The sequence below is a fragment of the Monodelphis domestica genome, chromosome 4 (assembly GCF_027887165.1).
Source record: "Monodelphis domestica isolate mMonDom1 chromosome 4, mMonDom1.pri, whole genome shotgun sequence".
Taxonomy (NCBI): domain Eukaryota; kingdom Metazoa; phylum Chordata; class Mammalia; order Didelphimorphia; family Didelphidae; genus Monodelphis; species Monodelphis domestica.
In genome coordinates, this window is record NC_077230.1 from 132,824,260 (window position 1) to 132,850,267 (window position 26,008).

General features: G+C 35.9%; 1 protein-coding gene across 5 annotated transcripts in view; it reads right to left on the reverse strand.

The window, feature by feature from the left end:
• The window catches only part of ZRANB3 (zinc finger RANBP2-type containing 3), a 210,242-nt gene that overhangs the window by 140,811 nt on the left and 43,423 nt on the right, over positions 1-26,008 (reverse strand). For all 5 annotated transcript variants that reach the window (XR_008911173.1, XM_007494093.3, XM_007494092.3 and 2 more), the window contains one exon: positions 13-31. Coding sequence is in view for 3 of the 5 variants with exons in the window: in XM_007494093.3 (XP_007494155.1) it covers positions 13-31 (19 nt within the window). In the remaining 2 variants the exon portion in view is untranslated. The remainder of the gene's footprint in view (positions 1-12; positions 32-26,008) is intronic.

Here is a 26,008-nt window from a genome sequence, read left to right on the forward strand (position 1 = left end):
AACATCACTTACTTCATCAGCCACCATACATCTGAAAAAAATAAAAACAAAAAAATTATTAGCTTTAAATTTTAGAATCCACCATACATTAAAATGATAATTTTTCAAGTTAGGATAATTTCAGAAATCAGTTTTAACCAATTACATGAAAGCCAGGAGAAGGTGCTTATGTGTTTGCATGAGAACATAGGACAATCTTGAGTATATATGTCTCCCCAGCTACCAAACATATGTGGCTTTGTCAGAATATTAGAGAATTTTAACTAATCTTCCACAAAGTCTTCTCACAAAAATGGCATAAATGTACCAAAAGATAATGGAAACCTTCAAAATCTGCAGATGATCTATTAGCTAAATTGGCTCTTCAACAAATATTAAAGGCTACATAAAAAAATATGTAAATACATATATATATGTACCACAAATGTATACGTCCAAGATAAATAGATAATCCTAATTATACTAAATAATCGATGCTAGTTTTCGTGTTGAAATTATAACCATTGCTACTTTTCTTAGATATAAGGGAAAGAACACAGGTCCAAGAAACTGAAGACCAAAGTTGGAGTTTTAACTCGAATATTGACTGGCTTTGTGAGTCTGATTAAATCTTTCAATTCCCCCTTACCCTTAGTTCATTCTCTAACATGTGAAATGTGAACAACAGTATTAGCACAGCCTAACTTAGTGATGGTGAACCTTTTAGAACTTTTTAGGGGCCCCGTTCCAAGCCCAACCAACCCCTCTGGACTGTGGACTGTGTGCTCTGCCCCACCCTGAGACTATGTGCAGTGCTTCCGCCCCCATTTTCAGGGTCAGGTTGCAGCTCCCAGCTGGCTCTCAATGTGTGTGTGGGGGGGGGGGGAAGAGAGAGCCAACCACCTCTTCCCCACTGCACCAGGAGCTGAGCCTGGGCATAGACCAACTTCAGGATCCCATGACCCTGCCTACACCAACAGCAGGGTACCCAACATCCACCCTCTTGAAGTTGCAAGCCCTGGCATCATCGCTCAGTAAGTCTCCAAAATACTTTGAGCTTGGACCTTTCAAGTCTGTGCTGAGGTAAAGCCCCTAACCCCTGGGCAAAATAGCTCAAGTGTGTGGAAAAGGCATGGAGAGAAAGAGGAGTTGCAAGCCAGGTCATGCATGTCAGTTGACAGATAGGTCCCCAGCCTTGTTTCTTGCATGACCTGGCTTGCAAGTCCTCTCTCTCTCCATGCCTTTTTCACAAGTGCTGAGTCCTGCAAGACATCAGTAGAGGAGAAAATCAGCAGCTTTCAAAACGTTATAACAAAAATATAGGGCTAGGTGATACTAATTAACCAATCAATTAAAATGCACTTACTAAGTAAATACCATATGCCATGTACTGTTCTAAGTAGTGTAGATACTATGAAAGGAAGAAACTCAAGGCAAACCAAGGAGCATGTATTCACCACCTATTATGTGCCATATTAAGGAAGAAGATAAAAGAATTGAAAAGGGCACAGAGAATAGAAATGAGTATTAGGATTACACAGAATCACCTAAACAAACAATTTATCACAGGTTAAACAGGTCCTCTCCCATGGAAGTATTAGAAAATCTACCAAAGAAATAAAGGAATTTTATAATATATGACAATGGAAGTAAATACTTCCTCTATTTTTAAAATTACAGTACCATATTTACTTGTTTACTAATGCAACATCTCTTTCAAATGCTATAACAACACTATTAAAGTTCTTTCTAATACAAATTATACTTTAGGAATTTCTCCATTTGTTTTAGTTATTATATCAATAACATCTGCAACATGCTTTATAAGACTACTATCCTGAGGTAAGTATGACACACTCGTTCCCATTTTATAGATGAGGAATAGAAGAGTTAAAAGACTTGCCCATGGACATATACCTATTAAGTGCCAAAGGAAGAATTTGAACATGGGATTTTCTTAGCTTCAAGTTCAATGGTCTTTCTATGTAATATTGCCTCATTGGGATAAGTCTAATAACAAATACATTTTAAAAACAAAAGCTATTAAAAGAATCTGATAGCTACTCCTGAGGAAAAAGTCCTAAATTCTAACTTCAGCTTAACTAAAACAATTTCTATGAAATATAAAAGGGACCAATATTCTTTATAGCAAAAATGATTTAAGAAGTGGAAAAAAGCATAGGAAAACAGACTGAAAAAAATGTTCCTTTTCCATAAAATTCATAGGACTAACCCCAAATTTTCATTTTCAAACCCAAAGAAGGTAAATGAGGGAGGAGCAAGGAGGCCCAATGGATTAAAAGCCAACTTAAAACTAGATTAAAAGAACCGAAAAGAGGAGGTCTTCAGTTTAAATTTGGCCTCAATCACTTCCTAGCTGTATGACCCTGGATAAGTCACTGAATCCCTACTGCTTAGTCTTTACAACTCTTCTGCCTTGGAAACAATATACAGTATTGATTCTAAAATGGATGGCAAGGGTTTAAAAAAAAAAGAAAAGAAAAAGGGAAAGTAAATAATTTTAAAAGAGCTCCACTCTTAAAAAAAGAATTGTTTCATTTCTATATTTTTTGGAGGCAGTATTGTATAGTAGAAAGAATCCCGGTGAAAATATCAGGAGTTCTAAGTTCTAATGAAAGGTTTATAACTAATTAGCAAAGGGTCTAAAATAAGTTTAGTTCATTTAATATATATTTTATCTGTTTTGCTCATTATAACAAGCTGTGAATCATCACAATAATACTCCCATTTCATACATAAATTGAGACTCAGAATGTTGACTTGCTCCATTTTGTGACTATTGTCTGACAACAAGAACTTGAACTTTCAATCATAAATTTAACTTTCTTATACTATACCTGCCCATGGGATGGAAGGGGTGAAGTCCTAGGGAAAATACTCAACAAAACCAACAAAATGAATTTATTCTATCACAAGATAGTAAATAAGTTAAGCATAAAAATGAAAAATAACAAAATCTAAGTAATATTACAACTTACTTAAAATGCAAATTAAGTAAATTTTAGCATATTAGCCAAGAAGATATATGTTGCCCCTACTTAAAAAGAGATTTCCATTTCTAATTTTAGAGGCTTATTATCACTGCAATCCTCTCTGCTCTACTAGTATCCATTGTAACTCAATAAATCAGTTCTAATACTTAATTTCAACATTACCCACTGTAACTCAATAAATCAGTTCTAATACTTAATTTCAACATTACTTCAGTTTTACTTATCTAACTAAAATTAATAGTCAGCAGGCATATTGCTTTCACAGTCAATAAAACAAATACTATGTGACAAACATTAAGAAACTTGGAATAGGTGTCCTAGCTAGAAGTCAGTATAGCATTTCAAGGCTTCCAAATAGTCACATAAAATGACATTTACCACATAAAAGACTAGGTCCTCAGGAGTTTACAGTCTATTTAGGTATGCAACAGGTATATCCATAGATACAAAATGTTTACCAATCAATGGGCATTTAGTAACCACCAGTTGTGTTCTCAGTACTATGACAGGTGCAAGGGATACAAGCATAAGGAAAGAAACAATCTCTATCAATAAGCATTTTACATAACAATGGGGAAAGACAAGTACAAATATAAAACTATTGTGAAGATTGGATTTAGCTATTTCCTGATTGTAACAATGAAGATACTTAGTTTAACAAAATCAGGAATGTCTTGGGAACTCTAAATTACTCCACCCTACTTAGACCATACTTTAGGGGAAGATAAAGTTGTAATCTCCTGATTGAACAATGAAGGTACTTAACTCTTACCTTATAGTGAAGCTAAAACTTTAAGGTAGTCTATTTTCCGATCTTAATACAAAAAGGTGTTAAGTAACTATAAAGGTTAAATTAATCACAAAAAGGTTAAGTAACTCACAAAAGGTGAACTTAACAAAGAAATGTTAAGTAACTCTAAAGATATAATCTAATCAAAGAAGATGAGAACTCTAAAAGAATGGGCATTTAGAGGAGGGGACACAAGGGTGAAAGGCCTACATATTGGCTTATTTCCTCTCTCTGGTACCCTTTGTGGCAGAGAGTTGGCTCATAGAAGCGTGCTGGACCTTTTGGCACCTTAGCGTGGCTTACAAGTGTAATATTTATTGGGAAAGGAAATAGGAAGATTGGAAAAATGGGGTTAAGGAAGAGTTAAGGGGAGAGATGGAATATTGCTTGGAGAGGCAAGGGAGGGAGATGCCCCCTGCTGAGAGGAAACAGCAGGGGTCCAATGAGGTCTGTTTGTCTTTGAATGACTGAAACTGAAGTTCAGCTCCCTCTATGACCAGAAATGATAGTCCACATATCTGACTGCATATTCAAATAATATAAAGTTTAATAACTAGTTGGGATTGGAGTTTTTTCTCAGCTTCAGACCTGAAGCCAGGCCCCAGAGGCTGGCGGAGGGTTTGTCCCACTCCCGTCTACTCTTGTTGTTCTAATTCAGAATTTTAGCAGTACACAGAAAGCAACAAGGTCTGACCTTCAGAGATGAATGGGCCTGAATCTTCGGGCTGAACTAAGAAGAGCATGCCACTCCAGACAGGCTGACCAAGCTCCTCTCTCCTCCAACACCAGGAAGCAAGTTCCACATGGCAGGCAGGAAGTGCTAGTCACAAGATCCAACTGCCACACCCGGCAGGAAGGAAGTGCTAGTCACAAGACCCAATTGCCACTCCCAGTTGGCCCCTCCCCCCACAAACTGTCAGTCTTGTTTCCTTTCCACATAAGCTATTGTCTGGTTTGATTTGATGGTGAGCTTCTGGCTGAGTTTTCCTCCTTTACTTTCCAACTTTATCCTCTTAGAAGCCTCTAATCTTCTTCAGAGACCTAGGGGCGGGGATTTTAAAACTCTCCCTGGCACAGGCCAGGCAGGAGAAATCCTATATCCTCTTCCCTAATTCTCCTTAAATCCCTTCCCTCTATATTAATTACATTACCACAAATTTCCAGACTGACTTGGTTATTTTATTTGGGATTTTCCCCGGCGACCAATTAAATCTAGATTTTAAGTTAAAAACCTAAAATTATCTTGACACTATATATAGCATTAATATAAAAGAAATGATGCAAATGTCAAGCAAATTATTAAATAAAAGGTAATGTGGAATGGAGAGCAGTAGCATTTATGGAATTGATGCAGAAGTTGGTCACTCATCTTTGTCATAAGGAAAGGAGGGACATAGGAGATATAAGTGAGAAAGAACTATACTATACATATACGGACCAATCAGTGTGAAGACACAGGAACAGGAGATAGAGGGTTGTATGAGTAGAAATTTTCTGCCTTTGAACTAGGTTTTACAAAATTCCTTTTCATTACCCAGTATCCCTTTCCCTGTGTCTTCACATTTTATTGGTTATAACTTTCTGGGGCTCTGCCCTTACTCTCTTCTTCGAGACTGTTAGTTAGTTCCCTTTAAACTCTTGTTTTTCATTTTAATAATAAATCAGAAGGCGGTGAAAGAACAATATATTTCTAAGTCTTCTAGCTAATTCATTTCCATTCCATTTTTTATTTTTGAGAAATAATGCTCAAACAGCTTCCATTTCCACAGAGCCTTTTAGAGTCCATGCAGCTTACAGCTTTAGGATGTGTTTTCTTACTTCTAATCCTGGGGGTGTTTGTGCTGATAGGGATACCTTGCAGTTGAGACCTTGACTAATCTTAAGAAACAGATGGGAGGTTCACCTTACACTTCTTTGAAATTCTGGCCTGTTCACTCTCTAAAATTTTTCCAATTTGAGATTCCTTTATACAATGTTCACTGCAGAATTCTCCCTCATTATGAGGAACTTAAGAGGGGTGGCACAAGAAATGCAAGTGGATGATAAATACTGAGGAGAGGAAGGAATCTTAAAGATATATGAAAGTTTATTGCTTGCTAACTACTTTGAGTTTATTCCCCTACATAATAATGAACAAGTCTATTGGAATTGGAGAAAAGGATTTTTGAATTCACTGCCTGTATCCTGTCAAAACTTATTGTATTTTCCTGATTGCATTAATTTTTAATTTTGTTTCTTTTAAGTTTATATATATTAATCTAATCAATATATTCTCTTACATTGTTTTTTATTTGTACCTTTCCCCTATGATTGTACTGAACAAAATATCATTGTAGGAGACTATAAACACCTTTTCCAGTAGCAAAACCATAACTCCTTAGGGATACTGCATTTGTAATGTATTCCATCGAAGTCACATGTTGCCTGAACAGCCTTTTCTTCCTTTTTTGCCTTTGATAAATTGTCACATAGATGATGATGGATGCATTTTGTCAAAACTGGCTACAACCTGTATACAACCTTTAGAGAATTTAATGAGCTAAGAATTTAAATTAATTTTAAGGGGTATTCAGAAATGATTTTTATATAACTAGTAGCTTCTGAATGGATGATATATATATATATATATATATATATATATATATATATATATATATATTAAAAGTAATTTTGAATTAAAAGGTAGAGAACAAAATACAAGTTCCTCCCATAAAAGTTTTATATGAAGGATAAAGCCAAAGTAAGCTTCTGCATGGGTTTTTTTTTTTGGGGGGGGGGGTAGGGATTCTTCAGTTTAACCTACTTCCACCAGAGGTATCTAGAATTCTTGGTGATGTTTTAGACCCCAAAATGTTTTTTATCAGCAGTATAGAGGTTTGTGTTTTTTCTAGGCTCTTCTGCCAAAATTCGGGAATAATAGCAGTAATAGACTTTGTTAAAAATATCTTTGACGAGTGTAAGGGGTAAATTAAGGGGTTTTTGACTAATATGTTATACTTATGATTGCCAGGGATTAATCAAATCCCAATAAAAATACTCAAATCAGTTTGGGATTTTTATGGTGATTTAATTAATATAGAGGGAAGGAATTAAGAAGAAGAGAGAGGGAAAGGGTATAAGATTTCTCCAACCTAGCCTCAGCGAAGGGGAGTTTCAGAGACCTTGGCCACAAGGTCTCCTACAAGATTAAATCTAGCTTGGCTTCTGGTCACGAGGCCTCCTCTGAGATGAGGGACCTCCTAGGAGGATAGTGTTTTAGTAAAGGTAAAGGAAAAAAAAGAATTAGACTAAACTCCGAGAGATCCAGGAAGATGCTTCACCTGACCCATACCAAGACCCGAAGACACCAAAACATTGCCAAGAGGCAAACCACTAGTCGAACCCAACATCTCCGAGAGAGAGATACCCCGAGCTCAACTCCACCGCTGCCAAAGAGAGAGCTGCCAAAGGAATTCCCATGAATCTATACACTTTTTTTTTACATCACTTCCTGTATCTCACATGTACCAATGGTAGCTTAAGTTTGATTTAGGACAGCTCAGGGGGTCTGTCAGTTGTTTCTTATTTGTCATTTGCTAGCACATGTCTGTCATAGGCCATCCTTCTTAACACTTAATCCTTAAGTAGGGGTATATACATTCCTGATTGCTAGACTAATCAGGGTGGAGTAAATCTAAAATTCACACAAGGTTGAAAGATTTGCTATACCCGTAAAACTTATAACAAAGTATCCATCAGTTCATATGTTTTCTAAATGTCATAAAGTGGCTAAACAGCAACACATGTGAATCCTATACGATAGTGTGTAACTGGGCTATTGCGAATTTTGGGGATTTTAGTACTTTCCTTAAATGTGCAGTATCTACTGTAATAATGTTTGATAAATCTGTTACTTTCTGAAAATCATTTGCACTCACACAGTGGTTCATGGCCAAGTTAACAAGGAAATGGATCTCATCCTTGGTGACACAGTGTGTCACTGATTATAAGCTATATATTTTTGATTTTTAAAGCTTTTTTTATTATTGTTTTTCCTTGCATGTGCAATATAATATTTGACTTTTATTTTTCTCTCCTTTTTGTATGTGAAGCACATGTCAACAGTATAGAGAAGATTTTTCTTTAATTTCTTTATGATTTTGAAGTAATATAAGCTTAAAATACATTTGCCCTAATGTCAATGCATATCCAAAAAGCTTTAGATTATAAAAATAATGCTATTGATTGTTTAAAAAATTATGGGACTTTGTTTAATGATTCTGCCTGATTCCAGAAGAAGGGAATACAAAAAGAGACACTGCATAGTATGAAAGAAGTACAAAGCTACCTGCAGAGTGCCTATAGATCACAAGAGACCAACCAATTCCAATGGGATTGATGAAATTTTGAGCTAAGACAAGAGATATTTGACATATGTCAGAGGCAGGACTTCCCTGAGGTCTATCAAGCACCTCACTCTGGCTGCCTACTTGGCTCCCATAATCTAGTCCCTTTTCTGTCTTTCACAGTGTGGCAAACTTTCTGTAGTCCTGGCTACTGAATAGGTAAGTACATAATTGCTTAAATCATTTTAATTGGGACCTGATTCAATGTCCTATTATAGGTTTTTTTTTGTCCTTTATTTATATTTCTTAGACATATGGCTTTGATATTTTATATTTCATCCACAAGTTATGTTTTCTCACTTTTAACAAAAAATCCTTACCTTCTGTCTTGGAGTCAATACTGTGTATTGGCTACAAGGCAGAAGAGCAGTAAGGGTTAGGCAATGGGGGTTAAGTGACTTGCCCAGGGTCACACAGCTAGGAAGTATCTGAGACCAGATTTGAACCTAGCACCTCCCATCTCTAAGGCTGGCTCTCAATACACTGAGCCACCCAGCTTCCCCCCTCTTATTTTTTTTTATGCTTTTGATTTATTTTACAATTGATTTATATACCTCATAACTCAGCCATGCATCCCTGAGTGATCCCTGCATTTGTCACTATCCTCCTGGGGGCTGGAAGGAGACTATATTATTATCCTATAATGCAAAGTTTAAATTCTTTTGAGACTAATTTTAGGACAAAAAAACTTGCTACCTCCAACAATCCAGAAGATGAACCTCTTGGAGAAGGTACCATGAAGATGCTTGCAGAGACCACATGCTGCACCAGAAGATCCAGAGTGAACTTTGGGATGTGCTAAATTGAACTTTGGGGTGTTGAATACATTTGTTTTGAATGCATACTCTTATGCTAATTGGGATTGATCCCAAATTAGCTTTTTGTCAATGCATCTAACAATCATTGGTTTTGCTCTCTTTTCCTTTAATTCACAAATTATTGCAATTTATAAGTTAGTTATGTTTCCATGATACTTTTGAGGAGACTGGTCTATTATAAGGCTCATAGGGGGAAATGTATAAGTGAATTTTCTACCTTTGGACTAAGTTCTCCAGAATTCCTTTTCATTACCCAGCATCCATTTTCCTGAGTCCTTACATTTGCATTGTTATATTATTGGTTATAACTTTCTGGGGCTCTCTTCTTTCTCGAGATCACAGTCAAGTTAGGCAGGTTTTTAATCTAGCTTTTTATTTCAAGTTGTTATTAATAAATTTTATAAATATAATACTTGAGTTATTATATATTAATTTAAATCCTCACAGGGCCTTAAGTAAGTAACAAAAGATAAGGTATGTTTCACTGGAATGTGGAGTTAGGAGGTAGGGAGAAATGTGTGGCATTAGAAAAAATAGCTTTGGGGATAGGTTGAGAAGAACTTGAAAAGCTTTTATATTAGAAAATATAGCAAGTCAATAGAGTTGAATTGGTCACCTAGTCATATCTGGGTTTAAAAATGGTGCAGCAATGTGTAGAATATACTTCAACACTGACAGATGAGGCAAGCAGATCAGTTAGGAAACTATTATGATAATTTAGGCAAAAGTGATGAGGTCCTGAACTAAGATAAATAGTTAGGTGAGTGGAAAAAAAGGGACTGTCTGAGAGATGCTGTAGAAGTAGAAATGGTAATCAAAGATGAACTGAAGGGTTGGGAGTCTAGTTGACTAGTAGCAATGTCTTTTACAAAAAATATTACAGCTGCTGTGTACGATGATGTTCTCCTGGTTCTGTTTATTTCGCTGTGCATCAGTTCGTAGAGGTCTTTTAAGTTCTTAAAGAAATTCATCAATTCATCATTCCTTATAGCTGTAAACCTTAAAATTTCACAGACTTATGAATGTTAAAAATTTTACTCCACATTGAGGAATCCTCCAATTCCCTACTTGAAATAATTCCCTACCAGATAGTGAGAACTCTACTTGAATGTGAAAACTCCTTGCTATGGGAGTATCCCTACTCCACCCCTACTTAAGACTGCTTTAGGGGAGAAAACTCCTTGCTATGGGAGGACCTTGATTCCACCCATACTTAAGACTGCTTTAGGGCAGAAAACTCCTTGCTAAACAATGAAAGTACTTAAAAACCATACTTATAAAGGAAAGGAGTTCTTTGAGCCATGCCTGTTTTTGGAATTGATACAATGGGATGCTAGGTGCCTATAAAGGTGGGGCAACTTGTAAACTACTTAGACCTAAAAGGTGAAAACTTACTCAGAGGTTTTCTCTTAATGAAATTAGTAGACACAGCAGCATTTTTTTCTGACATACTAAAGAGATTAATCTACTCAGCTGTGAATTCAAAATGGGCTATCTTTTGGAAAACATCTACAGTGATTGGTAGATGGAAGAACTTAGGGGAGGTGACATAGGAGATTTTGCCCTTAAAAATAAGAGCTCAGAGAAGAGCTGGAAAGTCATTCGGAAACATTCAGATTGAGGAGGACTCATTCTGAAACATTCAGATTGAGGAAGGACTGATTCTGAAACATTCAGATGGATGAGGGAGCAGGTGAAAGCAGCTGAGATGATGCTGGCCTGGTGTCACTAGAATCCTTGCTTAGGCAGACCTTGTGGTGAGTGTTAAAGACTGACTGACTGATCTCTCTCTCTTAAGACTCCGGTCTAGGCCATGCTGGCTTAAGGCCCTTCATACTTATTTCCTTTTTCTCTCTTTCTCTCTTTTCTTTAATTCCACATTTGTATGAATTAAAATCTCTATAAAACCCAGTTGACTTGGGTATTTGAATAATTGGGAATATTTCCCTAGTGACCACCTTATATTTGATTTAAAAACCAAGACAGTGTAGTGAAACATATTTTCTGCAGTCAAATTTACTCACCCTCTCTTATATCTATCACAATTTATATCTTCCACCATTTTAATCACTACAGTTTAAGACCTCAACCATTTTAAATCTAACATAGCACAATAGCATTACATCACCATCATATACAGAAACTTGGGATACCACAACATTTATGGGGCAGGAATAAGCTGATGTACCAAAATTAAGCAGAAGTCAGACAGAGAGGAAAAATTTGAGAAGACAGTATTAGAGAAGTCAAGGTAAGATAGTTTTGTTTGAGCAAAAACATGAAAGTCACATTTTTAAATAATTGTAAATTTCTGTATCAATAAAACAGAAATCGTACCTCTTTTACACTATCTACATCACAAAATTCTTATAAGACAAGATCATGTATTTGTAACCTATAAACTTTATAGGTTTGACTTGTTATATATATAATAAATATATAAAAATATAAATAAAATAATAAAAATAAATAAAATTATATAATAGAATACTATAAAATGCTTTATAGCATAAAGCATTATAAATCTGAAGTCTTAGCATTATAACTAATAACATAAAAATGGATGCTATGATGGTAATTTTAAAAGGAATTCTATTTTATTTACATAAACTATACAAATTGAAAAAATTAATTAATAAATATTCAAAATTTCTGCTTTGCAGATATAAAAAAACAGATAAGAAAAAAGAAGAGGTGCAAAGTATAAGGTAGATTTCCTTGACTGATAAAGACGATAAGCATCCAAAGCTATGAAAGGAATTACAGAGTTTTCTTTAATGAACATAGCTCCATTAAGCAGCTTGCTAGAACATACTGTATAGAGAAACAGCACATATTGCTTCTTCTAGTGTGGGTGTCTTGGTATTCTTGGGATTTTCACCCACTCATGTGAGTCAGTTTTATATAACACTGAAACATATAATTTCCCTCCTACTCACAAGCCAACACTTTAGATATAACATCTTAACATGAGATATTTAAAGAACATGTGAACTTGGTAAATTTATACATTTTCTAAAATGCACAAATAACCGAATTATTGTTGTTTCAGTAAAAAATTACTTACTGCCCAATGAATCTTGCCAAATTTTTACTTCAACAATTCTTAATATTAAGAAAATATAATCTTTATAATAAAATATTATTTCTTTGTAAAACAAAAACCTTGAACTTTTACTTAAAAAGTAGTCATATTTGCTCATATTAAAAATGATTAACGAAATAGTAACTTAATAATTGGGCCATGTCAAGTCTACTTTTTGATGCTAGAGTTTTATTCTTAGGATTACCTGGGTCAGTTACAGGCTAAGAGTATAAGAAAAAAGGGTAAGAATGATTCACATTTCCCCACAGCATATCAAAATATCTAATTTCTGAAGAATTCTCTGTTCAGGTCAAATTTTGTAAGTAAAGTAAGGAACAAAAATAAGGAACTCTCTAAAATTTGTTTTATTAAATGAATTGTAATTAATAAAATAATGTTTTATATAGATATTTTTTCTATAATGCTACTTCTCTGCAGTTATTTTTGAAACTCTACCAATAACCTGTTTTTCTACCACCTTTATTTCCCAATACTAGCTAACACACAAACTGAGTCCACTCTTATATGTTGCATTCAATACCAATGGTCCCTGACATGTATAAAGAATGAAAGGGAGTATATTATAATAGCTCTTCTTTTGAGCCAGGTTGGATATTATAATAACATAGTATTCATTTTTAATATTTTTTTCCATTTACACTATTGTAGCCACTGCATATATTGCTTTTTTTCCTTTAGGTCAGTTGATCAAGTATTCTCTGTAGTCTTACTGAAACAGTGTTTGATCTGCATTGAACTCCATGAAGGGAACCATGTGAAGTACAAATTAGAATGGGGGAAGATGTTTAATAGGATAACCAATTAGAAGACTATCAAAATAGACCATGAGACAGCTGATGAGGAAGCAATGGTTATGTGAATATAAAGAAGAGACTGTATTTTGAGAGGTATTATGCAGTTAGAAATGATATGACAACTGATGAAATATGTAGCGGAGGTCCCACAAGAAGTTAGACAGTAGTAAGACTTTTAACCTATATAATGAAAGGAATGATGGTATCCTCAAAAAAAAAGGAAGAAAGTTCATAAGAGCTTTAGGTTTTGGGGAAAAGATAAGTTCTCTTTTGGACAAACTGACTTTGAGATGACAATGGGACATTCTGTCTGATGTAGACAAAAGGCAACAAAAGACAATCACAACTCTGCAGAGAACAGGGCAAAACATATAGACTTGAGAATCATCTACACAGAGGTAACAATTAAAGTTAAAGGAGCTAACAAAGCTATCAAATAAGTGAGTGAAAAGGGAAAAGATTCAGTTATAGCCAGTTAGGAAACATAATATGATTGCTGAACAAAGAAAAAAAACAATATTATACTTAAAACTAATTTAAAATATTAGAATACCCTTAGTCCAGTATCATACACACATATGGGAAAATGATCTTGAGAAATGCCACTGAAAATATCCAAAGCCTGTATAAATTTCTTGAATTTATCTACTAATATAAGAAACACATATGTGCAAACTCAAAAAAACCTTCACAAAAAGAGATTTGAATATTGGATAATTATGTAAAGGTAGTGCTAATATAATAAAAGGACAATATTCAATAAACCAATTTGTTTATATTATGCCACCCAAGTAATTTAACAAAAATACTGGTCTTGTAAGCCAACAATGAAGAAAAACTCTTCAACTAACAAAAGATTATTTTATAAAATTTGAAAAGCTAATAAATTCTTCTGGAAGAATAAAAATTCAAGAATCTCATGGGAAATAATGAAAGGAAAAAAGGGGAAGATGGTTGGAAGGGGACTTATCAGTTATATTTACCTCAGATTATATGACAAAGAAGTAATTATCAATATGATCTGATACTAGTAAAGAAAGAAAAAAGTCAAGAAAGTGGAGAAGGTACAGGGACTCATGTGATTTCTACCAAGTTGCTCTCCAAAAAGCAATGAAATCATGTCTCAAAAAGAATTCTAGAGCAGCAGAGCCAACAAAAAAGACAAATGGAAGTAATTTTTGAACCCAAAATAAATTAGAAGGCTGGTAGGAGGAAAATAGTGAGCCATGGTAGAGGTAGAAATTAGTTTGACAGGGCAAGTCCCACCAAGGCAATAGGCTTTGTGCTCAACTAAAGTAGCAGCCAAGGCTTCCAGAGCTCTCAACCACAGATGGGAAGGGGGTTGCACAACTGCTCAGAAGGAGATTACAGGGGTCCCTTTCTTGGCTCTGAGTGAAAGATTCTTGTTGTATTGCCCATATACAGAACCAGGTTGTAATCCTAGGGCCCATTTGCAGGGTGAAAAGGAGCCCCTGCATACACCAGCAATTTCAGCCACAGGGGGAGCAGGGGACCTAGCAACAGTTCCAAAGCATAAAAGAGTGTTTGGAGTTACTCAGACTAGAGTATAAGCTGAGTAAATATTAAATATACCTCCCCTTACATCATATCACCTGGAAGCTAATAGATCCCCAGTGCCAGCACTGAAAACAGCTCCACAAAGAACTGTACTCGGAACAGTGTTCCCTTCACCATAGTTACAGAGCCCAAGTTTTAACAGTTTTTTTTTTTAATTAAAAGGAAAGAAAGAGGCAAGAAAATGAAAAAGCTCAACAAAGAAAGTTACTTTGGTGACAGTGTAGACTCAAACTCAGAAGACATCAAAATCAATGCTGCTACATTCAAAGCCTCCAAGAAAAATATTAATTTTTCTCAAGTCCAAAGAGAATTAATGGAGGAGCTCAAAAAGGATTTAAGAAATCAAGAAAGAGAAGGAAAATTGGGAAAAGAAATGAAAGTGATACAAGAAAATCATGGAAAAAAAAAGTCAACAGACTGGTAAAAGAGACACACACAAAAAAAACACTGAATCAATTAATCCCTTAAAAAACAGAATAGATCAATTGGTAAGAGACACAAAAATCCAAAGAAGATAACTCCTAAAAAAGCAGAGTTGGCCAAATGGAAAAGGATATGCAAAAATGCACTGAAGAGAAAAACTTTAGAGAAAGAATTGGCCCTTTAGAAGATGTATATCAAAATTCAGGGAGGGAAAGAACTCTTTACATTGCAGAACCAGCAAAATAGAAAAGGAGGTAGAAAACCTCGCTCAAGAAAATCATGCCTTAACATTAATGCATTGCTGGTGGATTTGTGAATTGATCCAACCATTCTGGATGGCAATTTGGAACTATATCCAAAGGGTGCTAAAAAAGTGTCTGCCCTTTGATCCAACCATACCACTGGTGGGTTTATACCCCAAAGAGATCATAGGGGAAAAGACATGTTCAAAAATATTTATAGCTGCACTCTTTGTGGTGGGAAAAAAATTGAAAAATGAGGGGATGCCCTTCAATTGGGGAATGGCTGAACAAGTAGTGGCATCTGTTGGTGATGGAATACTATTGTGCTAAAAGGAATAATGAACAGGAGGAATTCCATGTGAACAGGAATGACCTCCAGGAATTGATGCAGAGTGAAAGGAGCAGAACCAGAAGAACATTATACACAGAGACTGATATACTGGTACAATCGTATGTAATGAACTTCTCTACTAGCAGCAGTGCAATGATTCAGGACAATTCTACGGGACTTATGAGAAAGAACGCTATCCATATTCAGAGGAAGAACTGTGGGAGTAGAAACACAGAAGAAAAACAATTGCTTGATCACATGGGTTGATGGGGATATGATTGGGAATGTAGACTCTAAATGATCACCCTAGTACAATTATCATTAATATGGAAATAGGTCTTGATCATTGACACAAGTAAAACCCAGTGGAACTGTGTGTTGGCTACATGGGGGAGTGGGTGGGAAAAACATGAATCATGTAACCATGGAAAAATATTCTAAATTAGTTAATTAAATAAAAATTTTCAATTAAAAAAAAAGAAAATCATGCCTTAAAAATTAGAATTGGGCAAGTGGAAGCAAATGACTTCATGAGACACGAAGAAACAATCAAGCAAAAAGTCAAAAGAATGAAAAAATAAAAGAAAATATGAAATATCTCATGGGAAAACCAACTGACCTGCAAAAAAAATCCAGGAGGGATCATTAGAATTACTGGACTAGATAGAATAAAAGAGCTTAGTCATCATCTTTCAAGAAATCATGAAAGAAAACTTCCCTGATATTCTAGAACCAGAGGTCAAAATAGAAATCAAAAGAATCCACTGATCGCCTCCTGAAGGAGATTCCAAAAGGATAACTCTAAGGAATATTACAACCAAATTCCAGAATTCCCAGGTCAAGTAGAAAATATTGCAAAGCATTTGTGAAGATTAAATCAACTCTCCCCTGCCCATTTTGATATTTAATCACCAGAAGCTTATATACCCCACTTACACTTGAATAGGGGAGGTCTGTAACCCATGTGTGCGATAGTGAGTGACGAATCAGAATCAACTGACTATCCCCTGGACGGTCCTAAGCAAAGTTTTAGCTGTAATTGGTATACATAAAATGAAAGGAAGTCACAGGAAGTGTTGAAAAGAAATGGTCTTTAAAAATGCCAAGAATTTCCTGTGAAGAGGTCTTTTTTGGTCTTTCATCTTCAACTTGACTTTGCAGGAGCTCTGAATGAGGATCTCAGACTGCTTCTACTTTCCTTAAAACTACCATGTGGGGTGATTGAAAAAGGCTGACTCTTTTCCTGGAATTTCTGAAGGGACTAGCCTTAGGAAAGACCTACCCTCTTGATAGAGGCTGCCTGCATCCCCAGGTTCTGAGGCTTCTCTGGCTAAGGGCTAATTAGCCTTGCCTGGGTTGAGCCAAGGGTCAGAGCAAAATACTTAGTGTGTAGGCTAGATATCTACCCTATCCTCTCTCTGATTTTTTCTTACTTTCACTCTTTCTATATTTTACAAATAAATTGTTAAAATAAATCACTTTGGAATTTGACTAAATTCCTGGCGACCCTACTCCTAAATAATCTAGTCCAACCTTTTATATTAACCCCTTACATTTCTACCCCTTACACAGCCAAAAAGAAATAATTTTTTAAATCATGGAACCAGAGTCAGGAAAACATAAGTCTTAGTGGCTTCTGCATTAAAAGATTAGAGGTTCTGGAATATGATATCATAGAAGGGAAATGAGCTAGGACATCAACCAAGAATCACTTACTCATCCTATAATCCTTCAAGGGAGAAATGGGTATTCAATGAAATAGAAGACTTATGAAGAGACCAGAGTTGAATGGAAAATTTGACTCTCAAATGTAACATTCAAGAAAATCATAAAAAAGTAAACAAGAAAGAGAAATTAAAAGACATTCAATAAGGTTAAACTATGTACATCCCTACATGGGGAGATGATTTTTGTCAAGTCAAAGAAGTTTGTCATTATTAGGGAAGTTAGAAGGGGTATTTACAGACAGAGGGTAAGGGTGTGAAGCGAATATGATGGGATGATATAAAAAACTTAAATTAAATTAAGGCATGAGAAAGAAGATTGCATTAGGAGGAAAAAGGGAAAACTAGAATGGGATAAATTATTGCATAAGCAAGGTAGCTTTGGAAGGTATACAGGGTTTATCACAAAAATAATAATTTGTTATATTTTAAAAGAAGTCAGCTCTACCCTCAGTCTCATGTACAGTTCTACTTGTTCTGCAATAATATAAAAATGCTAATTTCATCTGATGTTTATTGTTCAGTCTATTTAAAAAAACTAACTAAATAAATCTATGAAATAATTTCACTAGTAGATATGCCACAACAATATATGAGATAAGACATGGAGAAAATGACCAAATATGAAAACAAAAAATTTTCCTCTTATGTAAAAAGCAAATAAAAATAAAGACATATAAACTCAAATATGATGAGTCTGGCTGAGCAATTAATTGCTAAATAATAGCAGTATTTAGCTTATTAATGGTATTCCATTATAATTATATTCCACAACCTCTCAGCTATTCCCCAACTGACAGACATCCCTTCAGTTTCCAGTTCATTGCCCCTACAAAAAAAAGCGGCAATAAATATTTTTGTACAAATAGGTACTTTTCCTTATCTTTGAAGTTAGCCTATTAGTGGTAAAGAAGTCGGTATGATAGTCAGGTATACCTGGTACAAGTCTCACCTCTAATCCAAAATGACTGAGATCTTTAATAACTTATTTTTTTCAGTCTATAAAAACTATAAGTTGGGAAGCAGTCACCAATCTATATTGATAAGGAAGAGTTTCCCAGAAAAGTTCCATACATCAATGAAATCATAAAACTTGATTTAAAAAAAATGTAGTAAAAACAGCAAGCATTTACATAGTGCTTTAAGGTTTGCAAAATGCTTTTCAAATATTATCTTATTTGATCCTCACAACAACACTATGCTAACCACTGGGAACATAAAGATAAAAGACAGTCCCTGCTGTCAAGGAGTTCAGTCCAGGGAGAGACAACCCACAACTTTGTACAAAAAAGTTATATAGAGGATAAGTTAGAAATAACCAACAAAGAGAATGCACTGGAATTAAAGGAATTGGAAAAAGCTTCCTGTAGAAGGTAGGATTTTAACTGAAACTTCAAGGAAACCAGGAGATGGAGATTAGGAAGGAGAAAATTCTAAGCCTGGGAACCAGCTAGACAAAATGCCCAGAGTCAAGAGCATGTACCCAAGAGTACATGAAAGGGAAAAAGGTATAAGAAGAAGCTTGAGAATGTAGGAGCAGCAGGTAATGAAGGAATTGAAATATCAAAAAGAGAATTTTATTTCTGATCCTAGAAGCGATGGGGAGTCATTAGCGTTTGTTGAGTGGAGGAGTGATCAAAGCATGATCAGATCTATGCTTTGCAAAGATCACTTTAATAGTTGAGTCAAATAAGAACTGAAATGGAGAAGAGACTTGAACTAGGGAGATTAACTCATAAGTAGTTTGTCTTAGTCCAAGTGTGAGGTGATAAGCACAGGCATGAGGGCAGAGGCAATATCAGAACACAGAGATGTTGTGAAGATAAAATCCATAGGCTGTGGCAGCATACTGGATATGGGGGGATTAAGAGGGGAGATGGAGGAATTGAGGATGACACTTAGGTTTTGAGCCTATGTGACTTATAGAATAAAAGTGCCCTCCAAAAGGGAAGTTTAAAAGAATGGAGGATTTAGGGAGAAAGAGAATGAGTTCAGTTTTAAATATATCGAGTTTAAGAAGTGTATGAGACATACAGTTCAAGATGTCTAATAAGAAGCTGAAGATCGGAATATAGGTCAGCAAAGAGATTAGAGATGGGAAAGTAGATTTGAGAATTATCAACAAAAAAAGAAAACTGAATCCACAGAAGTTAATAAGATCACCAAGTGAAATAGTATAGAAGAAGAAAAGAGGGCCCAGGACAGAACCCTCTGGGACACAGTGATTTTCACAAAGGTCACACAGCTAAGTGTCTGAGATAGGATTTGTGACAATGAAATCACTTTAAAAGACTGATATATATTAATTTAAGGTCGCCAAGGAATTCAGCTATGTAATTCCTAAATGAAAACTCAAGTTAGTAGTCAACCTTTTATGGAGTTTAATTACAAACAGGAGGAAGAAAGGTATTAGAGATAGAGAGAGAGGGGGAGAGAAAAAGAGGAGAGAAGGGAATAGGGCTTAAATACCCCTTCTGTTTAGGCTGGGCCAAAAGGCCCAAGCCCTTAGATAGCTGAGGCAAAGAAAAGAGATCAGTCCCTATTACTCACGTGACCAAAATGGAGAAACAGTCTCAGGGGCCTCCACCTCCAGCTTCCTTCAGAGCAAGCTTCTCAGAGCACCACCTCTCAGAGCAAAAACCTCTCCAGCCAACCACCTTCTAGTCCTCAGACCCCGCTATCTTCAAGGAAACCATCCAAGTTCCCTCCCCTCAGTACTCACATCTACCAATCACTGTCCATGTCTTCCCTGTGCCAATGGTGGCTCTAGCTTAACCCAGGACTGCCCAGAGGTCTGTGGCTTTGCACATGTCTGTTGAAGGTCATATTCTCAAATAATTAAATCTTGATCCTTTGCTACAGCCCTTCCTAAATCCTGTTACCTTGAGTAGGGTGGAGATTGGAATAATTAAATTTTGATCTATGCTGCAGCCCTTTCCATTGTTCAGCAAAAGGTTTCTGTCCTAAAGTAATCTTAAGTAGGGAGGAGAAGGACCCTCCCATGCCAATGGGGTTCACATTCCAATGGTGAAATTTCCAACATTCACAAGTCTAAGAAATTTTAAGGTTTACAGATTTGAACTCAGAACTTCCTACTTTCAATTCTAGTACTCTATCCATTATGCCACCTAGCTCAAATATGTCTGGTTAAACTAAATCCCTGGAAAAATTTATTAGAGTAAAGAACTTAAACCTATCCTTTCACCATTATTATTTTACCAAAATTATAAGTAAACAAAGCAATTAAAAATGGCACCACTTTGACATAAAATTCATGAATTGTGCAAAAAAGTAAGGTACAAGTAGTGAAAAGAAGGAATATGGATGATTCATAAATAAATTGGTAAATAAATAAATTGGACCAAAATAAATAAATTAATAAAATTGGTATCTAAATTAGTATATAAATAAATTGGACCAAACAAATAATTGGTCCTTGAATAACTAAAAAGGCTAAGCAATCAAAAACAGATATCACAGAGATATGATATGGTTTAGTGTACTGTTTAGTGGGATCTATAGTTCATTATTCAATCTACTTCTATTCACACACATAGACATTATAGTTCACATCATTGCTATAACAGGAATAATATTAATATATTCCATAAAGAAGAATAAATTATAAAAATCACTCAAAGGGAGGGCAAGTGGCTCAATGGATTGAGAGCCAGACCTAAAGATAGGAGGTCCTGAGTTTAAATTTGGCTTCAGACATATCCTAGCTGTGTGATCTCTGGGGAATTCACTTACCTTCCTTACTGCTCTTCTGCCTTGGAACTAATACATAACATTGAGTCTAGGACAAAAGGTAAGGGACTTATAAAAAAATAAATTACTCAAAATGATCTGTGATCTTACAATTTGGACGTAGTTCTCATTCATGTCCAACTCTATGATCACAAGGTACTTAACCAATTATATTGTGAAGATACCTGTGAAATACTCAGGTTGTCTACCTACTAATATTCCTCATAACTATGTGTGTGTCCAGACCACCCTTCTTTCTATTCAAATTTATTCTTTCTCTTATTTTGTTATATACTCTATACCCAATTCACTCCCATTATGCAAAAAAGAACCAATATCTTTTTCAAGATACTGATTTTTAGTTATTTTGAAACTAGTATTCCATATTTTACAGTTATATATAACACAGGTAGAAGACTGATATTAAAAAAAGATAGGTTTACATTCTAGAGGGCAATTTGGAATTATGCACAAAGGGCTTTAAAAGATGGCTTGCCTATGACTATATTACAAAGCAGCGGTCATCAAAACAATTTGGTACTGGCTAAGAGACAGAAAGGAGGATCAGTGGAATAGAATGGGGGCAAGCAACCTCAGCAAGACAGTATATGACAAACCCAAAGATCCCAGCTTTTGGGACAAAAATCCACTATTTCATAAAACTGCTGGGAAAATTGGAGGACAGTGTGGGAAAGATTAGGCTTAGATCAACACCTCACACCCTACACCAAGATAAATTCAAAATGGGTGAATGACTTGAACATAAAGAAGGAAACTATAAGAAAATTAGGCAAACACAGAATAGTATACATGTCAGACCTTTGGGAAGGGAAATACTTCAAAACCAAGCAAGAATTAGAAAGAGTTACAAAATGCAAAATAAATAATCTGGATTACATCAAATTGAAAAGTTTTTGTACAAACAAAACCAATGTAACCAAAATCAGAAGGGTAGCAACAAATTGGGAAACAATCTTCATAAAAACCTCTGACAAAGGTTTAATTACTCAAATTTATAAAGAACTAAATCAATTGTACAAAAAATCAAGCCATTCTCCAATTGACAAATGGGCAAGGGACATGAACAGGCAGTTCTCAGCCAAAGAAATCAAAACTATTAATAAGCACATGAAAAAGTGCTTCTACATCTCTTATAATCAGAGAGATGCAAATCAAAACAACTCTGAGGTATCACCTCACACCTAGCAGATTGGCTAACATGACAGCTATGCAAAGTAATGAATGCTGGAGGGGATGTGGCAAAGTGGGGACATTAATTCATTGCTGGTGGAGTTGTGAATTGATCCAACCATTCTGGAGGGCAATTTGGAACTATGTCCAAAGGGCGATAAAAGATTGTTTGCCCTATGATCCAGCCATAGCACTGCTGGGCTTGTACCCCAAAGAGATAATGGACAAAAAGACTTGTACAAGAATATTCATAGCTGCGCTCTTCGTGGTGGCCAAAAATTGGAAAATGAGGGGATGCCCATCAATTGGGGAATGGCTGAACAAATTGTGGTATATATTGGTGATGGAATACTATTGTGCTCAAAGGAATAATAAAGTGGAGGAATTCCATGGAGACTGGAACAACCTCCAGGAAGTGATGCAGAGCGAAAGGAGCAGAACCAGGAAAACATTATACACAGAGACTGATACATTGTGGTACAATCGAAGGTGATGGACTTCTCCATTAGTATCAATGCAATTTCCCTGAACAATCTGTAGGGATCTAAAAAATATATATATAATACTACCCACAAGCAGAGGATAAACTGTGGGAGTAAAAACAACGATGAAAAACAACTGCTTGACTACAGGGTTGGAGGAGATAAGACTGAGGAGAGACTCTAAATGAACACTATAATGCAAATTCCAACAACAGGGAAATGGGTTCCAGTCAAGAACACATGTGATAACCAGTGGAATCAAGCGTCAGCTATGGGAGAGGGAAAGGCGGGGGGGGGGGGGGGGGGGGGGAGGGGAGGAAAAGAAAACGATCTTTGTTTGCAATGAATAATGTATGAAAACGACCAAATAAAATGTTTTTAAAAAATTATTTTAAAAAAAATGAAAAAAAAAAAGATGGCTTGCACTCTGACCCAGTCACACCACAGCTGGGTTTGTACTATAAAGAGATAAGGAAAAAGACTCATACAAAAATATTTATAGTCTTGCTCTTTGTGGTGGCAAAAAAACTGGAAAATGAGGAGGGGTCCATTGACTGGGGAATTATGGTATATGATGGTTATGGATTGTGCTGAAAAGAATAATGAACTGGAGGAATTCCATGTGAACTGGAACAACCTCCAGGAATTGATGCTTAGTGAAAGGAGAAGAACCAGGAGAACATTGTACACAGAGACTGATACATTATGGCATAATCCAATGTAATAGACTTTTCTACTAGTAGCAATGCAATGATCCAGGACAATACAAAGGAACTTATAAGAAAGAATGCTATCCACATTCAGAGAAAGAATTGTGGGAGCAGCAATGCAGAAGAAAAACATAGTATTGAACACGTAGTTCGATAGGGACATGATTAGGGTTTTGATGTTAAAAGATCACTCTACTGCAAATATGAAAACATGGAAATAGGTTTTGAACAATGATACATGTATAACCCAGTGGAACTGCTTGTCACCTTCAGGAGTGGGGTGGGAAGGGGAGGAAGAATCATGAATCGTGTAACTATGGAAAAATTTTGTAAATTAAAAAAAATAGGTTTAAGAAAATTTTGAAGGCATTTTGCAATTTCCCGAAGACAATTCAATCCATCGCCTTGCATAAAATATTCCACACCTCCTGATTTTTGGGATTTTCAATGACTGTCATCCAATCTTGGAATTCTCTCCCTCCCCATCTCTGACTTCTGGCCTTCCTGATTTCCTCTGATCTTGGCTAAACTATCTTCTAGTAGAAGAACCATTTCTTGCTCTAATTTAGTGCTAAGCATCTTATTTATTGATTATCTCCTATTTAACATATACATCTTTTTTGGTACAACTAGCTGTTTGAATTTTTTTTTCACCATTAAACTAAGAGTTCCTTTGAGACCTAGAAATGTTTTGTTTGTCTGTTTGTTTTGCCTTTCCTTGTATCCCCAAAGCTTATCAGTGTATGTGGTATATAGCAGAAATTTTAAAATGCTGACTAACCATAAGAATTAACACCTGGAGGGTACCTTTGTGGTGATAAAGCTTCTCCCAACTGGCCTAAGCTAGTTCCTCTGCCCCAAAATATATGAAAAAATCTACTTAAAACACCCACAATAGAAATACTTCTAATTAAGTAGTATATAATGGTTCATTGTCTTAGCCTGAAAGAACCTAAAAATACTTCTACTCAAGTCGGAGAGAAACAGTATGTGTAGCAGAAAGAGCATAGCACCAAGTGTGCAGGGACTAGGGATCATACCACAATTCTGAAACTGTGTGTCAAAGATGTATAAACATGAAATAGTCAATTAACTCCTCTGATCCCCAGTTTTCTCATGTACAAAATGGGGCTAAAAAACAAAAACCTAAAGGTTGTCATGGGCATAAGATAACGTAATTTGCAGAGTTCTGCAAATTTTAAAGCATTATAGGAACATCAGCACTATACTATGAGGCATCAGAGAAGGACTAAGATAAAATGTTAAGAAAAACATTGGATTTTTAAAAAAGCATTATAAAGGAGTTTTCAATGCAATTCTTTATGTCATAAAATCACAGATTAGAAGATCTCAGAAAGCTCTCTAACTTCATAGAGAAGTATTTTTCTAAGGAGATTAGGAAAAAATGTGGCTTGGAAGCTAATGGCAAAATGCTCAATGATGATTTATTGTTGTGTTCAGTCCCTTTCAGTTGTGTTCAACTCACTATGGTCCCATTTGGAGTTTCCTAGGCAAAGGCACTGGAGCAGTATGAATTTCCTTTTCTGGCTCATTTTACAGGCAAGGAAACTGAGGCAAACAGGGTTACGTTACTTGCCGAGGAGCATATAACCAGTAAAATTCTGAGGTCAGATTTTAACTCAAGAAGATGAGTCTTCCTAACTTCAGGCCCTGCACTCTACCCACTAGACCATGCTCTGATAAAAAAGCCCACTTGGATTTTATACTGTAAGCACACTGAGAAAGATGTATCAATCAACTCTATTATTGGACTATATATAGCAGTATACAAGAATAGGATGATAAGAGTCAGCAGGTCTATGTAGAAATGAAGAAGCTATTCATTATGTTGGTGATCTATTGATAACAATGTCAAAGAAGTGATTTCTTGTCAAAGTCAATGTCAAAGAAAGTGATGGTGAACCCACTCCACCATGCCTTTTTACAGATTCCCCCACCCCTATGCCCAGAAGCCCAATGGAAGCACAAGGGTAACTTAAGGTGGGTGGTTCACAGGCAGCAGAGCTGGAGGAGAAGGAAGCACTCAGGCCCCTCCCCTCCCCCTCTCTACCCTTGCTGAGGACATTCCTCACTTCATCCACCTCTCCACCCAGCAGTCCAATGGGAGCATTTTCTCACTCCGCTGTGTGTGTGTGTGGGTGGAGGGGTACAGGGAGCACCCAGCACAAAGTGGAGGGAGGAACATAGCACTTAGTTAGGGGAGGAGAGGGTAGGGGCAAGGCCTGGCACTCCATCTCTGAAAGGTTTGCCATCACTGGGCTAGAACCTGACCAACAAAAAAAAAATCATTTAAAAAAATTCTGTTAAATGAAGAGTAACTAATATTCCTTGTCAACACACCAGTTTCTCAGGAATTTCTTTCTAAACCATATATACTTTCTGTTGTAGTTTAAAACATTTTTACTTGATGTATCAATTCCTAAGAATGGGGAAGTTAATCACCATCTGCCCATTCAATGTTTCTTGATCAGACCCAATTACCAGTACAATCATAGGATCCAAGGAGGAAAAAAGCATGGAACTGAATTTCTTGGATGTACTGTGACAATCCAAAAGTTTAGAAAAGGAGAAAGGTAGGAAAAGTGAATAGTGGAGAATTACTATTGCCAAAACTTTAAGGTATGCCATTGCCATACTTTATAATTCTGGACCATTCAGTAGACCAATGTT